Source organism: Macaca mulatta, chromosome 7, assembly GCF_049350105.2.
Source record: "Macaca mulatta isolate MMU2019108-1 chromosome 7, T2T-MMU8v2.0, whole genome shotgun sequence".
Classification (NCBI taxonomy): domain Eukaryota; kingdom Metazoa; phylum Chordata; class Mammalia; order Primates; family Cercopithecidae; genus Macaca; species Macaca mulatta.
The window spans coordinates 125829561-125854496 of record NC_133412.1 but is presented as its reverse complement, the minus strand read 5'-3'; the positions used below and the strand labels follow the sequence as shown (position 1 = coordinate 125854496).

General features: G+C 39.3%; 1 protein-coding gene across 2 annotated transcripts; it reads right to left on the bottom strand.

Annotated features, from left to right (window-relative positions):
* Window positions 1-2166: 2166 nt before the first annotated feature.
* On the bottom strand, window positions 2167-24879 carry PSMC6 (proteasome 26S subunit, ATPase 6). Of its 2 annotated transcripts, none has more exons than XM_028851551.2 (14): window positions 24471-24879; window positions 23593-23672; window positions 23460-23499; window positions 23171-23223; window positions 20221-20288; window positions 19864-19978; window positions 17417-17504; window positions 12646-12707; window positions 12436-12559; window positions 11383-11444; window positions 9467-9587; window positions 9258-9338; window positions 6131-6202; window positions 2167-2662 (listed from the first exon to the last, which is right to left on the bottom strand). In XM_028851551.2, exons 1-14 carry the CDS (start codon window positions 24862-24864, stop codon window positions 2544-2546), a joined length of 1479 nt encoding a protein of 492 aa, XP_028707384.2. In that variant the 5' UTR covers window positions 24865-24879; the 3' UTR covers window positions 2167-2543. The 2 variants fall into 2 exon arrangements, with proteins under 2 accessions (XP_028707384.2, XP_014999184.2); XM_015143698.3 differs by having other exon boundaries at window positions 24670-24772.
* Between the last annotated feature and the right edge of the window lie 57 nt (window positions 24880-24936).

Below are 24936 nucleotides of genomic sequence, written 5' to 3'. Positions count from 1 at the left end.
GTCTCGCTGCCTCCCTCCCGCCCCCTCCACCCGCGCCGCCTCAGCCAATCCCAGCCCACGTTCGCCTTCTGCCCGCCCTCCGCCGCCGCCAGGTGTCAGCGCGCCACCACCCCTGCTCCGCCCCTTCGCTAGAGCGCAGACGCCGGGGGGTGGGGGAGCGGAGCCTCGGTTGCTGCTAGGCCACAGCTCACCCGGCGTGGAGGAGGCGGGGCTGCGGTGGGACAGGACGAGTGAAGGTCCTGGGAAAGGCAGTGGGGCGGTCCGAGCCAGCTCCGCCCTTTCCAGACAGGACGTAGAGCCCTTCTTTAACGTAAGAACAGACAGGCAAAACCTGCTACCCACCAGATAGTGGCATCCGAAAGGAAAGCTATAGTTTCTCCCCTCTCAAAATTCTGCACAATCTATGCTGAGTTTATAACCAAATGAAGAGTTCGATTTAAAATCACGTAGTGCCATACAGAAAATGAAACACCCATCACCTTTAAGCAAAGAATTAAACGGCTCAATGCTTTAACAATCTTAAAAGTATTTTAAGAGTACTTGAAAATACGACTCCGTTTAGATTACCTAGAAAATATCAAGAATGACAACTGAAAAAAATCAGAAAAAGGAACTGATAGCTGACTCAGTAAATTGTGTATAATACTGTAAAGCTTATTCCACTAATTATTATATTTTGAAATAAAATTAATAAACCACATGGCTTTTAATATCTTTTAAAAGGAATTTGCCAGCCTGGGCAAAATAGTAAGACACCCCCCCCAAAAAACTTTCTTTTTTTAATTCCCTGGGCGTGATGGCGTTTGCCTGTAAACCCACAATGAAAAGATTTGGACCAGGCACGGCGGCTCATGCCTGTAATCCCAGCACTTTGGGAGGCTGAAGTGGGCGGATCACCTGAGGTCGGGAGTTTGAGACCAGCCTGACCAACATGGAGAAACCCCGTCTCTACTAAAAATACAAAAATTAGCTGGGTGTGGTGGCCTATGCCTGTAATCCCAGCTATTTGGAAGGCTGAGGCAGGAGAACCACTTAAACCCGGGATGCAGAGGTTGCAGTGAGCCGAGATAGTGCCATTGCCCTCCAGTCTGGACAACAAGAGCAAAACTCTGTCTCAAAAACAGAAAAGAAAGGATTTGTACACCAAATTGATTCTTTAAAAAACAACCACTGCCACAAAGGTAAAAGGCAAGTTACTCATTAACTAAATGCAAATTATAAGTGAAAAGATCACGTAGATATTTGACTTAAACCTCCCCTGACATTCTTTTTATATTGTCACATAAAATGCACTGCCAACACATAGAAACAGAACTGTATAATTTGAGTATTAGATGGCTAACTTGAGCACTCCATTTTCTCTATCACTATTTTAACTGTTCTTCATCTTTTAAAATTAAAAAAAGGCACATAATATCCTGCTAGGAAGTTTTTAATTTGAAGAATTATTGTGTAATTAGCTAGGTCATGTATTTTTGGTTCTTTAGTGTTTATGAAACTGAAGTTGTCTTTTCTTTTCACCAGCATCTTTAATAACTATTTATGCCTAATGATTCCTTTGTGTACTGTTATAGTTTTATTGCCAGATGATACGAGAAAGAATCATGTATAGGTAACAGAAATCTTGTTTTGAACATTTCTGACACTCCTACATCCCCTACATCATACACTCTTAGCCAGGTATCCATAGATACCTAAAGAGTCCTTGGATGAGCCTGGGAAACAATACATTTCCTGAAAGTACAGTATATGCAAAATTGTGTGTATGTTATAATATTTCCTGGAAGAGAGTCCAGACCTTCACATCCTCAACAGGGACCGATCATCTTACATAAACCAAGAAAACTAAGTCACATATTAGCAAATATTCCATTGAATCATACTCTTTAAAAAGTTATGGATGTGTATGTATATTTTCAATTAATCAACAATGAGCTTAATCACAGTAAATGAAGAATAGGTAAATACAATCTGGAAGGAGGAGTATAGACATACCCACACATCCATGTTTTATTTAAGAAGATGATCTTATGAACACCAAGTATGGGTACTATTTTTAAATAATATTCAAAAATCCACAATCCATCTGGGTTATCAAATAGTTTACTTGCTAAAGAACCTAAAGGACCATAGTAAATGTACTCTTAGAAAAGACAAGAATATATATGTAGGAGAACTAAATCAAACAGATTTTATTCAACTTTTTAGATGAGGAAAACAAATGATACAAAATAAGTCATAAGAAATGCTTTCTTATACCACTATCTCAAACAACTTTCAATGTTTTACAAAATGCTCACACAGCAAATATGAAAAGCTTCAACACTCTTCCTTTTGTAACTTGCTGCAATAAATGCAGCTTTAACAAACATACAAATTTCTTCTGTATCTTAAAAGTTGAATTACTAATTTTTATGATGTTACTCATATTTTTATTCATATACTTTTAATGACATCATTGCCAATACATACATTATTTTCTTTAACTTTATTTTTATATTAAGCCATATCTGTCATGCAGCCATCAAAAATCTTACAGTAAATTACACAGGTTTGTAGTCCAATTTAGACTCTAGCTTCTTAGAATCAGCCACTTTTCTGACTGCTTTCATGAAGTCTTCTTGTACTACAAAATCATGATCAGCACGAATTGCGAACATACCTGTGGAGAATAAAACCACATGACTGCTATATATCACATATGAATTATATGCTCATTGCAAGAAAAACAATGTAATTCTATGGAATAAATGTGAAGTTTAGATTTATTACTTCTAAGCCAGTAGTTCCAATTTGCTAAAAACCACCATCTTTTCTCAATTAAAATCCACAGGCTGGGTGCAGTGGCTCACACCTGTAATCCCAACACTTTGGGAGGCCAAGGTGGGCAGAGCGCAAGGTCAAGAGATTAAGACCATCCTGGTCAACATAGTGAAACCCCATCTCTACTAAAAAAAGAAAAAAAAGAAAAAAAAAAATTAGCTGGGCATTGTGGCGCACGCCTGTAGTCCCAGCTACTCGAGAGGCTGAGGCAGAAGAATGGCTTGAACCCAGGAGGCGGAGGTTGCCGTGAGCCGAGATCGCGGCACTGCACTCCAGCCTGGCAACAGAACAAGACTCCATCTCAAAAACAAAAAAAAAAACAAAAAAATCCATAGTGGTGGTGTGATTATTTTCTAAAACAAAAACAGGTGAGACAATTATATGAATATTTAACATCCAGTTCAAGGCTGGGCACGGTGGCTCACAACTGTAATCCCAACACTTTGGGAAGCCAAGGTGGACAGATCACTTGGGGTCAGGAGTTTGAGACCAGCCTAGCCAACATGGTAAAACCCCATCTCAAACACAAAAATTAGCCAGGCGTAGTGGTGGGCGTCTGTAACCCTAGCTACTCGGGAGGCTGAGGCAGGAGAATTGCTTGAACCCAGGGGTGGAGGTTGCAGTGAGCCAAGATCATGCCACTGCAATCCAGTCTGGGTGACACAGTGAGGCTCCATCTCAAAAAAATAAAATAAAATCAGGCTCAAATGGTCCCTGTATCTGACTGTAGGTCTTACTAAAAACAAGCATAAATAATCGAAACAAATCAAAACTACCAACACCATGTACACATTTTAAGCATAATTTAACTTGACAGGAGGCAATTTGCTAGAAGGCACACATTTATGGGGAAAAAAAAATCTTGAGTAAGTTTGATAGCCATTCTTTGTTAATATTCAAAAACTTTGAGAATAGGGAATCACACAGAAAGCCAACAGCGGGTTTTAGCAAAATTCAGAGTCATTATTCATGTGTTAAAATTTACCTAATTTATGTACAAATTGGTATTTTTATTTGATTCATATTTGAGTATCACAACTCAATTTTTTCCTTCAACTTTTTGACAAGTACCTTCTCAAATACTATTTGACAAAGAGGTGAAAGTTTCCTTGTATGTAGTTTATTAAACATTAGTTGTGTCATGGATATGGGTCCCAGATTTTGAGATAATCCTAACTCATGATAAACTAAAGCAGATAAGGTTATTGCTGTTTACTAATTAAATGAATTCTATATTTCCACTGAGGATCTGCCTGCATCGAATTTTCACTTACATAAAATAAGGGAGTTAAAATAGAAAATTTCAAGGATTATTTCCTATCTTCTTTCCTTTCTAGATGTCTACATAAGGAAACAATCTATGTTGTCCTAGAAACCAGGTGAACGGAAATGACTGATTTTTAAAAAAATAAAGTTTCAAAACTTGTTTAGAAAGCTACAGTGAAACTAGGTAAGTTATTTTTGTAAACCCTGCACACATGGCTGTTTTCCAAATATCTTTAGTGAATGAGTAAATCTGCACAAGAGATGCCTGGCCAGGCTTGGTAGCTTGCACCTGTAATCCCAGCACTTTGGGAGGCCCAGGTGGGTGGATTACTTGAGCCCAGGAATTTGAGACCAGCCTGGGCAACATGGTGAAACCTGTCTCTACAAAAAAATACAGAAATTAGCTGGGTATGGTGGTGCACGCCTGTAGTCCCAGCCACTGGGAGATAAAGGAGAAATGATCAGGTCTGGGCTACAGGGAGCAGTGATCATGCCACTGCACTCTAGCCTGGGCCAGAGTGAGACTCCGTCTCAAAAGAAAAAATAAAAGAGATATATTCTAATCCAAAAAAAGAAAATGTCAGGACCTGAACAGGAAGGGCAACTATAGTTGAATCAAGCGTATTTTAACTTACAGAAAAATGTTAACAAAAAAGGCTTGAAGTCCAAAAAGAAAGAATTTCAGTATGCTTCCAGATGTGAATATCCCACCTAGTTTAAAAAACTAAAATTTTAATCCACACAGAAGTTATAGCTCATTTGCAATAACTAAAGGTAAATTTGTAAGAATATGTAAGGGGAAAAAAGCATATAATTTGATAGCAACAGCCTTTAAGTTCACTGCACAGCTTGCATTTGGATTACAATCTAACCAAAACAATCTTCTGATAATAATTTGGTCTGGTTTATATTTTGGAAAGAGAATGTCATAAATTACTCTAACTTGTTCAAGCTATATGATGGTTTACCTCTGAACAGTTTAGTTTATTGATAAGGCTCTGTGAGCATGATTTACCCTGATTTGTATTGACAGCATTTCTAGACGTGAACGGAAGTATCCGAGCTGCATATTGATGCAGATACTGACTCACAGCATACCCAATACCCATGAAGATACTTGTACTGAGAAGCCCTCCCTGAGTAGCCACTTTAAACACTGTGTTGAATTTACTAAGGGTAAACATGATATGAAAAGCAAGAGGAAATCACATATTCTAATACTTAAGAAAATCTATAACCTATAAAGTCAGTAACTATACTGTAGAAGTTTATTTTTTCTATTTAAAGGTTCTGTATGGAAGACAAAAACTAAGTGATTCTAGGTAGGGATGAAAGCTACTTGGTACTGGAAATAAAAATAGCATCACACAATTTTTACATACAATGTAGAAGTGAAAAAAAAAAAGTATCACACAACCCATAGAGAATTATATTTAAATACTACATTTTATACAAATGGCATGATCACATAATTCATAAATCAATCTTTCAAAACACTGCTCATAGACTAGTACCAGACAACATACATGATCCATTTTGCAGCAGATACCTCTGGTGCTTGCCCATTCTAATTTCAGCCACAGGTGTAGTAGGCAATTCTGTAGAGCCTCAGACTTACTTCAGGGGGCCAGTGTTCTATTACATGCCTCTCCTTTCACATTCTGCCCTAAGGCATGTGGAAGTGCAAAGGAGTTAATACTACCAAGGGCAAATCTCATCCAATGGGGGATGAGTACTGGTAAATCAATGTTCTAGTCTCCCAACTTTCAGCTGGGTGATCCTAGTAGGCATTCTGTACGTTTCTCTGAGATCTAACCTCCCTTTCCTACAGCACCTACCTCAATGGTGCACCCTCATATTAGCTTTCCCTCTTTCCATCTCGCTTACCCTGTTTCTCCTATTTCCTGGAATCAATTCCTAAAAGAACAGCATGAACCGAAATCCTTGCAAAGTGTAGGCTCTGCTTTTGGACAAACTCAAAACAATTTCAGCAAATTTTAAAAATAAAAATCAATAGTAAAACTGTACTTTAAACCCTTACCTGCTTCAGTACAAACATTTCTCAGGTCTGCTCCATTAAAGCCATCTGAAAGCTTCACAATTGCTTCATAATCTGTTTAGAAAAAATATTGGAAATTAGTTTTAAAAATTAGACCTTTACTTGATTTATGCCCACATCGAAAATTTAAACTGAAGAGCTTACTTTGAGTTTGAACAGCTAGACATCACCTCTGTTAACATTCCACAATATTAATATCCAAAAACTAAGACTTCTGTTAAATAAACCAGTACCAAGCAGAATTAGACACACCCCCGAAACTTTAAAAACAGGAAATATCACCAAAATCTCAAAATACCTTAACCTATTTTTATACAGTGAAATAGCTATGCACATGTGAACTCCAGATACCTGTTAAGCTATGACTCTTGTCAAAACTGTAACCAAATCTTTAATTTGAATAAACCTATAACACTCAAAACCAATTATAACAATGGAATTTATTTTGTTTAATCATACAAGCCAAATATAAAGTATAGCAAAACTGAAAAGTAATCAGACATAATTGTATCACATGGAATTTTTGAATGCTACTGCAGGCATTAGCTAGCTTCTCTGGTTTCTGTGCAAGATTCAAGTGGTGAAGTATCAGATCTATGGTAGCAGTAACAAAGCGAGTTCTCCACCCACCCACATAACAGACATGAATCGAAGAGCTATAGGATTAGGGTAGCAGCAATGGATCTGATACAGAATAGTAAGAGAAATAAGACAGCACAGGCTACTACAGTTTGAATAACTTTGATGATGCACTCTTTGGTCAGGCAATATAGGGCATGTCGTTCTCTATTTGAAATCATACAGATATTCATGAATTGTCTTTAATCAGGTTTAAGTTCATTGTAAGCTTCCTGAGAGCAAGAATTCCCAAGGCTAGCACAATATCTGGCATCTAGCAAGAGTTCAGTATTTGTGGAAGAAACCTATCCATTGACATCCTTTGTTCAGTTCAGTCTTTCCAGTTCAAAACTCTCTAACAGGAGCAATGAAGATAGTGAAAGGCAACAATCAGCTATTTGTCATTATTTCAGACCATTAACTTCTAAAGAGTTTTTAAGGCTGCCTGGAAATTATACTAGATTTCCCTAGTCTGGAGGTCAGCAAACTTTTTATGTAAAGGGCCAGAGAGTAAATACTGTATGCTTTGCAGCCCATATGGTTTCTGTTGTTAACTATTCAACTCAGCTATTCTAGTAGGAAAGCAGCCATAGACAACAGATAAATGAGCATGCTTGGGTTACAACAAAACTTTGTTTCCAAAAACACAGGGCAGGCAGAATTTGGCTCACAAGCCATGTTTTACTGGCCTGTACCCTAGTCCAATCCCTCACTTCCATAGGTAATGACTTTATACCTTCTCCTCTGTCCTCAAATCTCTAATACTTCCCTATCTTCATTCTGAATGTGATTCTACTTCACTGAGAAAACAGAAGCATTCAGAAAAAAACACTTCTACAAGTTCCTGCACTAAGAACCTGTCCTCATAAGCATCTATGTACTCTGCCTTTCCTCCAGTCTCATAAAAGTACACATATACATAGGGCCAATCCGTCTTCAAGGAAAGAACATTGCCAATTTCTCTTTCTCCTAGGTCATTCCCAGCAGCATTATTAAAAAAAAAAAAAAAAGAGGGGGTTGTAAACTCTTCCATCTTAAAGAAAACTCTGCCAAATCCTCATCAGCATTCCCCTTCTACTTCTTCTGTCCCCTCTGTGGAACTCTTTTTTTTTTTTTTTTTTGAGACAGAGTCTTGCTCTGTCGCCCAGGCTGGAGTGCAGTGGCGCGATCTCGGCTCACTGCAAGCTCCGCCTCCCGGGTTCACGCCATTCTCCTGCCTCAGCCTCCCGAGTAGCTAGCTGGGACTACAGGCGCCCACAACTGTGCCCGGCTAATTTTTTGTATTTTTAGTAGAGACGGGGTTTCACCGTGGTCTCGATCTCCTGACCTTGTGATCCGCCCGCCTCGGCCTCCCAAAGTGCTGGGATTACAGGCGTGAGCCACCGCGCCCGGCCTCCTCTGTGGAACTCTTAAAAAAGAAATGTCTAAACTCAATGCCTCTCTTCTCAATCTCTCTGAAACCCATCTGAAATAGGCTTTCACCTCCACCACTCCCAAGAAGCTACTTTTGACAAGATTATCAATTACCTCCACATAGTTAAATCCAAAGGTCTACTCTGAGAACTCTTTATCTGACCTATTGTCAGCATTTAACAGGAATAAATTTAAAACAAAACAACAACAACAAAAAACCAAACCAAAAAAACCAGGCCGGGTACAGACGCACATGCCTGTTATCCCAGAACTTTGGGTGGCCGAGGTGGGCAGATTGCTTGAGCCCAGTAGTTCAAGATCAGCCTGGGCAACATGGTGAAACCCCTTCCCTACAAAAAAACAAGCCAGGGTTGGTGGTGTGTGCCTGCAGTCCCAGCTAATCAGGAGGGTGAGGTGTGAGGATCATTTGAGCTTGGGAGGCAGAAGTTGCAGTGAGCTGGGATCACACCACTGCACTCCAGCCTGGGCAAGAGTGAGACCCTATCTCTAAAAAATTACCTTCTTGGTCAGTCCTTCCCTATGCTAATCCTCCCTGTCGTTTAAAAATGTATATCCTCATGCCTGCTCCTGGCACTTCCCTAATTTCCTATCCCCCTTTTCTTTTTTTTTTCCCCTGAAACAGGGTCTTGCCAAACTGGAGTGCAGTCACATGATCATAGCTCCCTGCAGCTTCAAACTCCTGGCCTCAAGTGATCCTTCTGCCTTGGCCTCCCAAAGCATTAGGATTACAGGAGTGAGCCACCATGCCCACCCCCCACTTTCTTGCTTTATTTTTCTCCATAGCACTTACCATCATCTATTATACTTTGTTTTACTAACTTTATCTGTTTTTTCCTAACAAGAATGTAAGTTATCTAATGGCAGAAATTTGTCTGTTTTGTTCCTTGATATATCGTCAGCCCTTACAAAACACTTACAATGGTTCCTAGCATAGAGTAGATGCTCAATAACTATTTGCTGAATTTAAAACCAGATTTAGGAAACTATCAGTAATTTCTAACAGTATTTTTCTTCATTTACCAAATATAAATACATATAAAATAGATGACTTCCTTACCTATTTCACCATGCTTTGTAATGGGACCTGCGTGGATTTTCAGTATGTCTAACCTTGCTTGTTCATTTGGCAAATCAATATCTGAAAATAAAAAATTATTTTATAGTCCAGTTTTATCTTTTATAAAATACAGTGGAAGGTGAAGTGAAGCACGGAAAAACAAATGGGCACAAAGGGAAATAGGTAGTAGGTGAAGAACCTTAACTCACGTATTTTTCTATCTAATCTTCCTGGACGCAGCAAAGCAGGATCCAGTGTATCTGGTCTGTTTGTAGCCATGATCATTTTAACTCTATGCAGAGTATCAAATCCATCCATTTGATTCAGTAACTAAGAATATTAAGAATCAGATTGTACAAACATTCTAACCATTAAAAAAATAGCATGCACCTTTTATATATCTAATGCCATGAAATGTATTGTCTACTGATAGATATGTTCTATCTTCAGAATGGTCATTTGATAGAATTCTAATTTTCTCTCTATTATATAAAGGGATATACTTTCTAGCCTCAAAGTTCTAAGCTAGATTATGTGCCTTTTAATAGCTATGTATCTTTCTATAGCTACCAGGTAGTTTTAATAAATCTGAAGGCTTCCATCATGTCAAGAATTATGAAATTAAACTATGTGGATCTAATTTCCAATGTCCAAAATTTTATCAATTTTTTTAAAAATAAAAGCTAATAATAAAATCCAATATATAAAGTGCTTATGATATGTCAGATACAACATTTATATTAGGATAACTGGATACAAAGATTTTTCTACAAATTTGATAGTAAACCCATAATTTTTTTTTTTTGAGACAGAGTTTCACTCTGTCACCCAGGCTGGAGTATAGTGGCCTGATCATTGCTCACTGCAACCTCCGCCTCCTGGGCTCAACCAGTCCTCCCACCTCAACCTCCTGAGTAGCTGAGGGACTGTTTTTTTTTGTTTTTTGTTTTTTGTTTTGAGACAGATTCTTGCTCTGTTGCCCAGGCTGGAATGCAATGGGGCGATCTCAGCTCACTGCAACCTCTGCCTCTTTGTTCAAGCAATTCTCCTGCCTCAGCCTCCTGAATAACTGGGATTACAGGCACGTGCCACCACGCCCAGCTAATTTTTGTATCTTTAGTAGAGACACTACATTGGCCAGGCTGGTCCTGATGCCCAGACCTCATGATCTGCCCATCTGGGCCTCCCAAAGTGCTGGGATTACAGGCAGAAGTTACCATGTCTGGTCTATTTTTTCAAATAATTCTGTACACAGAAATATTGAAAGACATAAAAAATATTATCTCAATTTCTAAAGTTTTCTTGAATAAATGAAAAACCTTACTGCATTTAACAAACTAAAATATAGCTAGTCTGACAATGTGTTAGTTGATGATATATTTAGTTACTTGAATAAAATTAGTATTTGTGTCATTTAAAAATATCTCAATTTAAGGTTTCTAAGATATTTTATAATTTCCAAATACTATGTATCTTCTGAGCAGATCTGTATAATTTATGAAAAGAGATTTTTCAAATACTCCTAAGAAGAAAGAATGGACACTGCATTTCCCATGCTACCTAGTTTCTATTTGAAGTGGCAAATGTATTTGGACTCTTGTTATCACTTTCACAGAATTTGGAGTGGGGAAAGGTAAAACTGGGGGAAAGCTTTATGTGCATTCTTTCATTGTGTCAACTATCCTCTTCAATTATCACAACTATTTTAATTGCCTCAGTCTCAGCAATAAAGTGAGAGAAAAAATAATTTTTAGAGCAGCTGCATACATAATTATAGCTCATTTATTGCCAACGGTCTTAATATGACCATTACATAAAATGTCTTCATAAAACTACCACAAGATCACATTCATAAGAATCAATTTAAATATATGAATGACTGATCTGCTCAAAACACACAGAATAGTACAGGTATATACCAAATGGAATTTGGCAGATAGCCTTATTTTCTAGTAGTCATTTTCTTAGAGTTTGTGATAGAGAAACATGTTCGTTCCTGACAATATTTTCAAATTTTATATTTCATTTAAAATGTTCTATATATTTTGACTATCAAATATGCAATGTTCAGTTCTTCATTTAATAAACACTGGTTTCTTTATAAACCCCCTTTACTAAATATTACCTCCATTAACGTTCTCTGAATCTCTCTGTCAGCTGAAGTACCCTCAGAAAACCGACGACCACCTAAAATAGTAGAGTTGGAAATTTATATGCATTACTCTTTTCCTCTATAACCATCATTTGAGAAAACAGAACATAACAGTCTGTGCTTAAAACATTAAGATGAAAACTAAAGAGTAAGAATTATGCTGACAAAGTTAGACTTGATTTTGGTGTAACATTTCTCATTTTGTTAAAGTGAAAGGTTTATTTATTTATTTATTGAGATGGAGTCTCGCTCTGTCGCCAGGCTGCAGTGCAGTGGTGTGATCTCAGCTCACTGCAACCTACATCTCCTGGATTCAAGTGATTCTCGTGCCTCAGCCTCCTCGGTAGCTGGGATTACAGGTACATGCCACCACATCCAGCTAATTTTTGTATTTTTAGTAGAGACAGGGTTTCACCATGTTGGCCAGGATGGTCTCAATCTCCTGACCTCGTGATCTGCCCACCTAGGCCTCCCAAAGTGCTGGGATTACAGGCACGAGCCACCACACCCGGCCATGAAAGGTTATTAAAACTGGTTAAAGTAACATCTAATTCATTGTGCTATCTACTTCATACAAGTCACAATTACAGATTAAGAGGGGGGGAAAAAGGTTCTTTTACATTTATTTATTTATTTTTTATTTATTTATTTATTTATTTATTTATTTATTTATTTATTTATTTATTTTTTGAGACGGAGTCTCGCTTTGTCACCCAGGCTGGAGTGCAGTGGTACGATCTTGGCTCACTGCAAGCTCCGCCTCCCGGGTTCACGCCATTCTCCTGCCTCAGCCTCCGAGTATCTGGGACCACAGGTGCACACCACCATGCCCAGCTAATTTTTTGTATTTTTAGTAGAGACGGGGTTTCACCGTGTTAGCCAGGATGGTCTCAATCTCCTGACCTCGTGATCCGCCCACCTCGGCCTCCCAAAGTGTTGGGATTACAGGCGTGAGCCACCGTGCGTGGCTGTTCTTTTACATTTAAAAAAAAGTCCTAAAACTTTCAACAAGGGTGTTATTCTTACCAATAGCATCTATTTCATCCATAAAAATAATGCATGGTTGATGGTCTCTGGCATAATTAAACATTTCTCTGATCAAACGAGCACTTTCACCAATGTACTTGTCTACAATAGAACTAGATACAACCTGATTAAAGGAAAAACAGGAAGGTAAATATAAGACAATTCAAGTAAAATTAAATTTCAATAAGTACAAAATAATCTTCCCTTTACCTTTAAGAAATTGCAGTCCAGCTGGCTAGCAACGGCTCGTGCCAAGAGTGTTTTTCCCGTACCTAAGAATGACAAAAAGAAGTCTTAATTAGATGGTAAGGTAGAAAAAATTTGTTTTGAGACAGGCAATCACTCTGTCACCTAGGCTGGAGTGTGGCGAGATCACAGCTCACTGCAACCGTGACCTGCCAGGCCCAAGCGATTTTCCCACCTCAGCCTCCCAAGTAGCTGGGATCACAGGCACGTGCCATCACGCACAGCTAAGTTTTTTGTTTGTCTGTTTGTTTTTCAGAGACGGGGTCTCTCTGTGTTGCCCAGGCTGGTCTTGAACTCCTGGGCTCAAGTGATACTGCCACCTCGGCCTCCCAAAGTGCTGGGCTTACAGACAGAGGCCACCGCACCCGGCCTATGTGAAACAAACGTTTAAAATCCTTTTAAGAATATAATCGTTTGGCAAGTAAATTTTCCAAAATGAAAGCTAAATCCTAAATAGAATTTTCATTTAAAATTCCAAAGTACTTGGCCCGGTGTGGTGGCTCACGCCTATAATCCCAGCACTTTGGGAAGCTGAGGTGGGTGGACCACGAGGTCAGGAGATTGAAACACAGTGAAACCCCATCTCTACTAAAAATGCAAAAAATTAGCCGGGTGTGGTGGCACGTGCCTGTAGTCCCACCTACTGGGAAGGCTGAGGCAGGAGAATCGCTTGAATCCGGGAGGTGGAGGTTGCAGTGAGCCAATAATCTTGCCACTGCACGCCAGCCTGGGTGACAGAGTAAGACCCGGTCTCAAATAAAAAAAAATTCCAAAGTACTTTTGCTCTCAACATTAAAATTTTAATCAAAATATAATTTTTTAAAATCAATTTTAAATTGACAAATAAATTGTATATTTATGGGTTAAATTATGATATATGTATATATTGAAGAATGATTAAATCAGGCGAATCTACATATCCATCACCTCACATGCTTATCATTACTTTGTGGTTAGAACATTTAAAATCTACTTTTAGCAATTTTGAAATAGCTAATACATTATTATAGTCACCATGCTATGCAATAAATCACCTAGAACTTATTCCTCCTGTCTAAGTGAACTTTATATCCTTTGTTGAACATCTCCCCATCCCCATACACCACCACAACTTGTAGTAATGACCATTCTACTCTTGGTTTCTATGAGTTCAATTTTTAACACATGAAAATGAGATTATGTGGTAACTGTCTTTCTATGTCTGGCTTATTTCACTTAGTATAACATCCTCTAGATTCATCCATATTGTCACAAATGACAGGGTTTCCTTTTTAAAGGCTGCATAGTATGCCAGTGTGTATATTTACATTTCTTTTTCTTTTTTTTTTTGAGACAGAGTTTCACTCTTGTTGCCCAGGCTGGAGTGCAATGGTGCGACCTTGGCTCACCGCAACCTCCACCTTGCAGGTTCAAGTGATTCTCCTGCCTCTGCCTCCCGAGTAGCTGGGATTACAGGCATGAACTACCACACCCAGCTAATTTTGTATTTTCAGCAGAGACGGGGTTTCTCCATGTTGGTCAGGCTGGTCTCGAACTCCTGACCTCAGGTGATCCACCTGCCTCAGCCTCCCAAAGTGCTGGGATTACAGGCATGAGCCACCACACCTGGCCACCACATTTTCTTTATCCATTCATCCATTGATGGGCAATTTTTAGGCCATTTCTGTATCTTGGCTATTGTGAAATAATCATGGGAGGGCAGCTATCTCTGACACACTGATTTCAATTCCTTTAGATATAAACCCAGAAGTGGGATTGCTGAATCATACGGTAATTCTATTTTTAGTTTTTTGAGGAACCTCCATGTTTTCAAAAATGGCTGTGCTAATTTACATTCCCACCAAGAGTGTACAAGGGTTCTTTCTTTTTTCTCCACATGCTGCAAACACTTGTTATCTTTTGTCTTTTTTATAATAGCTATCTACTTACAACATGGACTATGACAGAAACTGCTGTTACATTAAAATACATTGGTCTATCCTGCACACTGGATCTTTTACTTATGAATATTTTAACATCAAGTATTGATTATTTGGAAAGTACTGGTTGAGTTATGGAAATCTTCCAAATGTTGACATTTTTCATTACACAATATAAAAAATTTTTGTTATTCTCATGACTTATCCGATCAGAAAAGTCTTTAAGTATTAATATATTACAAGGCTGCCATGGCTGAGCAATGTGGCTCATGTCTATAATCCCAGCACTTTGGGAGGCTGAGGTGGTTGGGTTGCTTGAGCCCAGGAATTCAAGACTAGCCTGGGCAACATGGCAAAACCCTGCCTCTACTAAAAACACAAAAATTAGCCTGGCATAGTGGCACACACCTGTAGTCCCAGCTACTCCGGAGGCTGAGGTGGGAGAATCACCTGAGCCCAAGAGGTAGAAGTTGCAGTGAGCCAAGATGATCACGCCACTGCACTCCAGCCTGTGCAACAGAGTAAGACCTTATCTAAAAAAATAAAAAAAGGAAAAAGAAAAGAAAAAAAAGAAAAAGCTGTCAACCACATAGTGCCAGATATATGTTTTTAAAAATTCTAATTTTCACCTGACAATTCAAATTTTATCACTGGCAACAGATGGTGTCAGTTGTTTAACATGACAGGCTCAATTTGTTCGCTTTGGAAAAAATGTGAGCCAAATAACCAAAAACCAGTCTTGAGTAATCAATAACTAATAACCAGTAACCAGTCTGATAACCACAGTATGTTTGTAAATGGTCCATTCAAGCAAAAACACTATTGCATAAAAAGCAACGAATTCAGCTGGCAACTTAAATAACTGCACAAGTGCTTTTCTTTTTTTTTTTTTTTTTTTGAGACGGAGTCTCGCTCTGTAACCAGGCTGGAGTGCAGTGGCCGGATCTCAGCTCACTGCAAGCTCCGCCTCCCGGGTTTACGCCATTCTCCTGCCTCAGCCTCCCGAGTAGCTGGGACTACAGGCGCCCGCCACCTCGCCCGGCTAGTTTTTTGTACTTTTTAGTAGAGACGGGGTTTCACCGTGTTAGCCAGGATGGTCTCGATCTCCTGACCTCGTGATCCGCCCGTCTCGGCCTCCCAAAGTGCTGGGATTACAGGCTTGAGCCACCGCGCCCGGCCAACAAGTGCTTTTCTTAAAGACAACTATCTTATTCAATATGCAGCAGAAATACTTTATATGTATTTTCCATTTCATCACAAAGAACACAAAATATTACCCAAAGATGAAGATTTAATAAAATTAATAATTTTTACTGTTTCACCAAGGACTTTAAAGTGAAACTGACTTTTTTTTTTACACAGCAAGTATGTGGCAGTAAAGAACACAATGGTTACTAACTAGTACTGTTTCATGCCACTAACGCTGATTCACGCTACAGTGCAAGTAATTTAATTTTAACCATGTTGCTCTTAACACCATCAGCACAAATGTCAGCACAGTGGAAGAGCCAAACAACATTTTAGTTTTTTGTTTTGTGTCATTGTGGGGCTATGTATGTCAAGCAGTAGGCTATTGGTACATTTCCCTTATATAAAAAAAATTTTTTTTTTTTTTGAGAAGTCCAGCCAGGCTGGAGCGCGATCTTGGCTCACTGCAACCTCTGCCTCCCAGGTTCAAGCAATTCTCCTGCCTCAGCTTCCTGAGTAACTGGGATTACAGGTGTGCGCCACCACACCTGGCTAATTTTTGTATTTTTAGTAGAGACAGGGTTTCATCATGTTGGTTGGCCAGGCTGGTCTCAAACTCCTGACTTCCGGTGATACGCCCACCTCGGCCTCCCAAAGTGCAGGGATTATAGATATGAGCCACTGCGCCTGGCTTAACATTTTAGTATTGTAGAGTAGTTTTGACCTTACAGATTCCATGAAAGCACCTCTAGATCTGTGAACCACAATTTGAAGACTATTAAACTAGAATCACATGGCCTGTTAAGATAAATATACTGTGAGGCACAAATGCACTAAGCATGCCTGAAAGAACAGTAGACATAAATATTCTCTCATTCTTGGCCGGGCGCGGTGGCTCAAGCCTGTAATCCCAGCACTTTGGGAGGCCGAGACGGGCGGATCACAAGGTCAGGAGATCGAGACCATCCTGGCTAACACGGCGAAACCCCATCTCTACTAAAAACACAAAAAATTAGCCGGGCGAGGTGGCGGCGCCTGTGGTCCCAGCTACTCGGGAGGCTGAGGCAGGAGAATGGCGGGAACCCGGGAGGCGGAGCTTGCAGTGAGCTGAGATCTGGCCACTGCACTCCAGCCTGGGCGACAGAGCGAGACTCCGTCTCAAAAAAAAAAAAAAAAAAAAAAAAAAAAAAAAATTTCTCTCATTCTCACTCTGAACAGAGTAGAAGTTGGAACTACCCACATCAAATTTCCATCTTATGGCCACACACAGTGGTTCATGCCTGTAATCCCAATATTTTGGGAGGCCAAGGTGGGCAGATCGCTTGAGTCCAGGAGTTTGAGACAGCCCGAGCAACATGGCAAAATCGCTTCTCTGCAAAACATACAAAAATTAACCAGGCATGGTGATGCATGCCTGCAGTCTCAGCTACTCGGGAGACTGAGGTGGGAGAATCACTTGAGCCCGGAAGGCAGAGGTTGCAGTTAGCCAAGATTGTGCCACTGCACTAAAGCCTGGGCAATAGAGAGACCCTGTCTCAAAAAGAAAATAAAAATTAAAAAAATTTTCATTTTTTTTATTCCTTAATTCATTTATCTTATTGGTGGAGTAGAAATAATTCAATACCAACCTGGTGGTCCATATAACAAACAGCCTTTTGGAGGTATTATTCCTACACGCTGAAATAACTCTGGGTTTGTAAGAGGTAATTCTATCACCTAGAAAGGAAGTTAAATGTTTCTTAAAAAGTTAGTCAAGATTTTTAATGTACTTTCAAATACTTTAAGTCAAATATTACCTTAATTAGGTGTACACATCATAATTCATAATAGACCTAGACTTCCATGCTAGGTAAAACCATTTATATTAAGAGGTTTTGCTTTAGGTAGATTTAAGATCTCTTAAATCTAAAAAAATTTAAATAGTGTTTTTTAAATAAACCACACACTTGATTGGGGTGATGGTTATGCAGATATATTACTTGTCCAAACATATTTGAAATGTACACTTAAGAATCTACATTTTTTAAATGTAAATTATACCTCAATTAAAAATTAGACTACAAAAAAATCAGTTAAGTCAAAAGAACATATAAACAAAAAACACAACTCAAAAGATCTATACTAGTTTGCATTTGAAAATACAACACAAAATAATTCTAAAATGGGGGATGGATTTGATAACATACCAAGAGAAAAGGTATATGAAATTTTTATCTGTTGGCGTTTTGCCACAGCAGCTTTAAAAGAACAGTATGTTCTGCTCTCAAGATTGATTCAAGGAAGAAAAGTGGAGACTAGAGATATTGAGGATTTGAAAGTCCAATTTAAATTACTTATAGTACCAGTAACTTGAGACAGAAATTCCTTTTTTTTTTTTTTTTTTTTTTTGAGACGGACTCTATTGCCCAGGCTGGAGTGCAATGGTGCGATCTTTGCTCATTGCAACCTCTGCCTCCCAGGTACAAGAGATTCTCCTGTCTCAGCCTCCTGAGTAGCTGGGACTACAGGTACCTACCACCACACCTGGCTAATTTTTATATTTTTAGAAGAGATGGGGTTTCACCTTATTGGCAGGCTTGTCTTGAACTCCTGACCTCAGATGATCCACCCACCTTGGCCTCCCAAAGTGCTGGGATTATAGGCCTGAGCCACCACAACCAACCGAGAGAGAAATTTCTATCGAATAGTTGTGTTGGGCTAGGTGTGGGGGCTCACGCCTGTAAATCCCAACACTTTGGGAGGCCAAGGCTGGAGGATGACTTGAGTTCAGGAGTTCGAGAACAGCCTGGACAACATAGTGAAAACCCATCTCTACAAAAATAAAAAAATTAGTCAAGTGTGGTGATGCATGCCTTGAGCTACTTGGGAGGGTGAGGTGAGAAGATGACTTCAGCCTGGGAAGTAGAGGTTGTAGTGAGCTGAGATTGCACCATTGCATTCTAGCATGGGCAAAAGAAACAGACCCTGTCTCAAAAGAAAAAAAAAAGTTGTGTCCATATGTGCATAAAGTGTGACTGGGAAAAGCTAGAAGTGAGAGAAATCAATACTCTAAAGTGCAAAGTATCTGCAGACAGTAAAGGATACCGCATGTACACATGGGATTCTTTCTGCTCCTATGGCTAATGCAGCAAATCGCTGTTGAAAGTAAGCTTTCACCGTTCTATGAAGCACTTGTTCTTCCTTTGTTGTCCTTTCATTAAATACAGGTGAGAACTGCCTTTTTTTTTTTTTTTTACACTTAGACCAGTGCTTCTTCAAGTATTGTCAAAGAAAAAGTTGGTTTCATAATCACCTGGAATGCTAATTTCTGTGCCTGCTCCCAATCTAGTCCATCAAAACCACTCAGAGGGCCTAGTAATCTGTATTTTTAATAAGTGTTCCAAAAAAAATTAATGTACTGAAGTATGAAAACTGGCTTAAGGTTTAAATCAGATTGTGTAAGACATTCCAATTACTCCCATTAACTCCTAAATATTCACAGCCTAATTTAGGATGAAATCCATAGGACAATGTAATTTGCTTTACAGATAACAGTTAAGAAGCTGTCTGTGCTATGAAGTAAGGCAATCCTGATTTGATTCTTCACCTAAAAGTTTAAAAGATTTAAGACAATTCTAAAGCCAGTGGTTTTCTTGAATGGCAGCAAACAGCTTTAACAAAATAAAATATTTAAGGAATGGGTACCCTACCCTTCAGTAAGCGTGGGAAGCTAGTATTAATGAGGTTATGGAAAAAACTCATTGCACACATTATCCCAAGTAACTTATTATGATAATCAAAACCACAGGACATCAGATTACATCAATTATTCTTAGCTTTTTCTCCGTTCCTTTGCCACAAAGAGAGCAGGATTTTTCTAAAACCAATTTATCTCCAAACAAAAAAAACAGTAATTTTCACAGCTAGAAATTCAGTGTTATTCTTCTTAGCAAGAACAGTAAATGCATAATATTCTTAACTACCATTTAGATAATTTAGACAAAAAGTACTTTTTCATCCTGTTTCTCCTGTGAAGAATCCTAAAACTACTAGTATTTATTACCTAAGCTCAGAGAACAAAGCACACAGTACCAACCTCTCTTAATTCCCGGATCTGTTCTGATAGCCCTCCAATCTCAGAATAAGAAACATTCCCAGGGTCCTCATGAGACATGTTATAAACCAATGGATCCACTTCTCTTGGCAAATATCTAGAATGAAAAGGTAAGTATTTTTATTTTGGAAGATATATTTTCTCTCAGCCTACAGATAGCATACAGATAACTTGCTCATGCAAACACCTGCAGCTGATCTCAAAAAGATGTGCTTAATTAGAAACTAGTAAAAGGTAAAAAGTGCCAAAATATTCAGTGATCTCAAGAAGCATGTATCTCAGATAAAAACCACCCTTTGTGAAAAATAAAAGGTAAACTCAATAGAATAAGAAACCCACCTCATGATAGTTAGTGTAGTCATATCCAAAGCAACTCTTGTTCCTGGCTTCAGCTTACTTTTGTCAAGCTAGTTTTGTAAAACAAAAGATATTACATAAACACTTAAGAAAGGAATAACACTCTACCGAGAGTTTAATATTTAGAAGTCAAATACTCATTTTTACCCTTCAGAGAGAACACAAATATCAGATTATAAACTCCATGCTAACAAAATGGCGTATAAAATAAGTAATTTAAAGTGATTTCTGCCTGCCCCTTAAAAGAATGCCCCTTTGTGTAATCTCAGTGTAAAATGTGAAATGACTAATATGCAAAGCTTGAGGTGGCAATGGTACAGTGACTTTGGGAATTGCTACCAAAGCATTTATAGAAAAATCCCTTAGTGAACATTCTAGGGAGAGGAAAGGGAAGCATTTTAAAGGTGTGCTCATCAGATTTATTTTGAAATGTACAGCTTCTGGGAAGAATGTGTGTTAAATGCTCATGAGAATAGGGAAAAATGCAGTTTCCCCTTAGAGATTTTTATTAAAATGCTTTAAAATGAAAGTCCCAAAACCCAGCAACCATCATTCATGCCTTTGCTACATGACAGGCACATGCTGAGCACATTACACATTAGGTTCAACCATACTAAATAACTTCTTGGCATATCTGGCTAAAATTGATAGAATTTAATAGATCCATCTCACACTCAGGATACTGTTACTTTTCCAAGATGAAGTTCCTCTTGTTGTTTTTTTTTTTTGAGACGGAGTCTCTGTCACCCAGGCTGGAGTGCAGTGGTGCCATCTTGGTTCACTGCAACTTCTGCCTCCTGGGTTTAGACAATTTTCCTGCCTCAGCCTCCTGAGTAGCTGGGATTACAGGTGTACGCCACCACGCCTGGTTAATTTTTTTTTGTATTTTTAGTAAAGACAGGGTTGAACCATGTTGGTCAGGCTGGTCTTGAACTCCTGACCTCATGATCTGCCCACTTTGGCCTCTCAAAGTGCTGGGATTACAGGCATGAGTCACCCCATCTGGCCCAAGTTACTTTTTTTTTCTTTTTTTGAGACGGAGTCTCACTGTCTCCCAGGCTGGAGTGCAGTGGCGTGCGTGATCTAGGCTCACTGCCAGCTCTGCCTCCCAGGTTCAAGTTATTCTCCTGCCTCAGCCTCCCAAGTAGCTGGGACCACGGGCGCCCACCACCACGCCTGGCTAATTTTTTTGTGTGGTTTTTAGTAGAGACGGGGTTTCATCGTGATTCACCCACCTCAGCGTCCCAAAGTGCTGGGATTACAGGCGTGAGCCATCGCGCCTGGCCAAGTTACCTTTTAATAGTTTAAAAAATTGCCTGCCAATACAATTTCAGAATCACATAAATTACCACTTGTCACAGGATTTTACAAAGAGCTCAAATTTAGGAAGACAGGCAAAACACTAGGATTAATATAACAATTAAAGAAAGAAAAACGGCTAAGTGAGGTTACTTGAAAAAAGAAGAGGACAGATCAATATGAAGCTATTTCAATGTTTACATCTATAGGGAATACAGACTGAGTATTCTTAATCTGAAAATCCAAAATGCTCCACATGTGAAATTTTTTGAATGCTGACATGATGCTCAAACAAAATGCTCATTGGAGCATGTCGAATTTTTGATGTTTTTAATTAGGGATGCTCTATGAGTATAATGTAAATATTCTAAAATCTGAAGAAAAAAAAAAAGCCAAAATCAAAAGCATATTTCTGGCTCAAGTATTTTGGATAAGGGATACTCAACTTATATATACTTTGGCTTTTCTAATGTTTCTAGTTTTCAAATACAGTCTTGCCCTCATGCAACCTGAAATATCTTAGAAATGCCAACTTTTGGCATCCACAGAGCCCTGAAAGGGACATAAAAACCCCTTGTCAGTTTAGGTATCTAATATTTTGACTTAGAAAATGTCAACCACGGCCGGGCGCGGTGGCTCAAGCCTGTAATCCCAGCACTTTGGGAGGCCGAGGCGGGTGGATCACGAGGTCAGGAGATCGAGACTATCCTGGCTAACATGGTGAAACCCCGTCTCTACTAAAAAGTACAAAAAACTAGCCGGGCGTGGTGGCGGGCGCCTGTAGTCTCAGCTACTTGGGAGGCTGAGGCGGGAGAATGGCGTGAACCCGGGAGGCGGAGCTTGCAGTGAGCCGAGATCACGCCACTGCACTCCAGCCTGGGAGACACAGCGAGACTCCGTCTCAAAAAAAAAAAAAAAAAAAAAAAAAAAAGAAAATGTCAACCACTTATATACTAGGCAAAATCCTAATATGAGATTTAGTTTCTGGATTAAATTATATTTTACAGCCATGTTCTGTGAACGTTTTAAAACCTGAACCTGAAATGACAATAAAACAGAGAAAGCTCTTCCAATGAATTTAAAAGAATTCTCTATCTAAGGGCACTTTCTAAAGAATAGTACATAAATTGATTTCAGACACTACTGAATGACTTGAGGTCATTTGTTGGCATCGTTGATAACTATAAAATAAAATTGAGAATTATTTCAACTTGCCCTACCCTAATCCAAATGACCTTATACAAAATTAACCTAGGCCATGGTACAGTCCATAAGTAACAGTTCTGAATGTCTAAATATAAACACAGGTAGCGGATGGTATCTAACACTTGTAAGTCCTCTTTAAAAACGACATTAAAATGTCTATTTTCCAGTTCTAAAATACTTTTATTTCTAAGTGGCTATTAATAGATCTCACTGAGACAATGTAATACAGTAGCAAGTACAGAATGCTAGGAGTCAAAGCCCATGGTTTGAATTCAGGCTTTGTTAATAACTAGCTATGTCTGAACAAATCATCCTTGTGAGTTATGGGAATAAATGCCCGACCTGCTTGCCTCAAGAATTAGAGACAATAACTTACATGAAACTACTTTTGTCAATCATCAGGCCCTATACAAATATAAAGTCTTACCTGTCGACGACAACCCACAACATATCTTGGTCCATTGGTAGCTTTAACAATGACTAGAAGAAAAAACATAAAAGAACTAATTGAAAAATAGAAAGTAAAAAAATACATATCCACGTTGATAGAGGGTTTAGTTGTATTTCTGTCCTCCAAGAAGACATTAGTTGAAGGAAAACTTAAGTCTATGCAAAAATACTATCTCTCTGCATTATTGTCATTAAAATAGTAAGCATTTCAAAAGTTAGAGAGAGGTGGGCTATTTCTTTACTAATTAATGAGTTAATTCACTCACATTTTTCTTCAGTTAACTGTTTAAGCACTTCACCCACAATCTAAGGAAGAAAATAAAAAGCATTACTTTTTGGCAACAGCTAAATAAAAAAGCAAATTACCATGACCCCTATTCCCCAAACTCCATTACCTACCTGCCCGACACTTTGTAGGGCCTTCAGATCATTCTCAGACTTTTCGTACTGCTTGGTAAGTTCTTTTAATTGTTCCCTTACTGAAATAATACAATTTGAACATTTATAATTGAACAGTAATCTTAGTGTGTTTAAGTGGCTACTTCTCACTTTACTGTTTACGTAAGTCTATTTCACTTTACCTAAGTTTCCCATCCACTATTTCAAACCATACAAGACATAATGCTGTTTGTAATGAGTAGGTGGCATGTATAACAACAAAATGTTACAGAGAAAGCACCATATTTTTATTTTCTTGATTGGCAATACTTGTTTAAGCACATCTTAAGTTATATTCTTAACAGATATTGACACCCTGACACACTTAGCATTTGCGACTACAAATCCGAATGATAATCAGACCCTTCCTCACCTCTTCACCTACCCACTTGGATTATTCTCTGATATTCTACCCTAAATAAAGTCAACAAATGCAGTTCTCCACAGAATCATTTAATTATGGTCCTCCTTCATTTAATTAAACCACTCATGCATTTCAATGAAAATGAAAAAAAAGTTAAGCACTCAGGAGGTAAGGGAAATTTGTATGCCTGATACAGTACAACACGAAACACGACAAAAGACGATATGGGTTATTATGACAACTGGAACACTTCTCTCCAAAGCTCCGCGGCCGTCTTTCGACTCCAAGAACAAGCCGACTCCCTGAGTCTCATCTCTTGTTTGAGCTTGCTTGACTCAAGCGCCTTTCCCTCTTCAAGTCCCGGGACTCCACCAGCACTACCCTCCTTGCACCCTAACCTGGGAAACATCCTCGGCCCACTTCCCCGCTCCTCCTCTACTTCTTTTTCATTTCCACCTCAAGGCCGTTCTGTCACCTGGGCTGAACTGGTCCTTTTCTACACGCGAAGGAGTGCTGCTCCACAAGCTCAGGGCCGGATGACAAAGCGCCTTGTCCCTCACCGAGGCCTGGTCATCTCTAAGGCTCGGTTGCTGGGCTCGGCCAAAGGCTTCTACTTTGTCAGAGGCAGAAGCGAATCGAGGCACTTGATTACATGGAAAGAAAGGTGCACTCACACTCCTTAAGACGGCCGTCGATCTCCTTGTGCTCAAGCAGCTTCTTGCGGTAGTCCTGAAGCGCCTTATCTCTAGGGTCCGCCATGATGAGAAGCCGTCTCTCATAGGGGATGCCGGGAATGGCCATGGCCGTCCGGGCGGGGGAAGGGGCGGGGCGAGGGACGAAACCCGGCCTGGAGGGGTGGGTTCGCCCATGAACCCGCCCCTTCCGGTTGGCCCCGCCTTTCTACTCCACTTCCACCTCTATGTCTCGGTTCACCTAGAGCG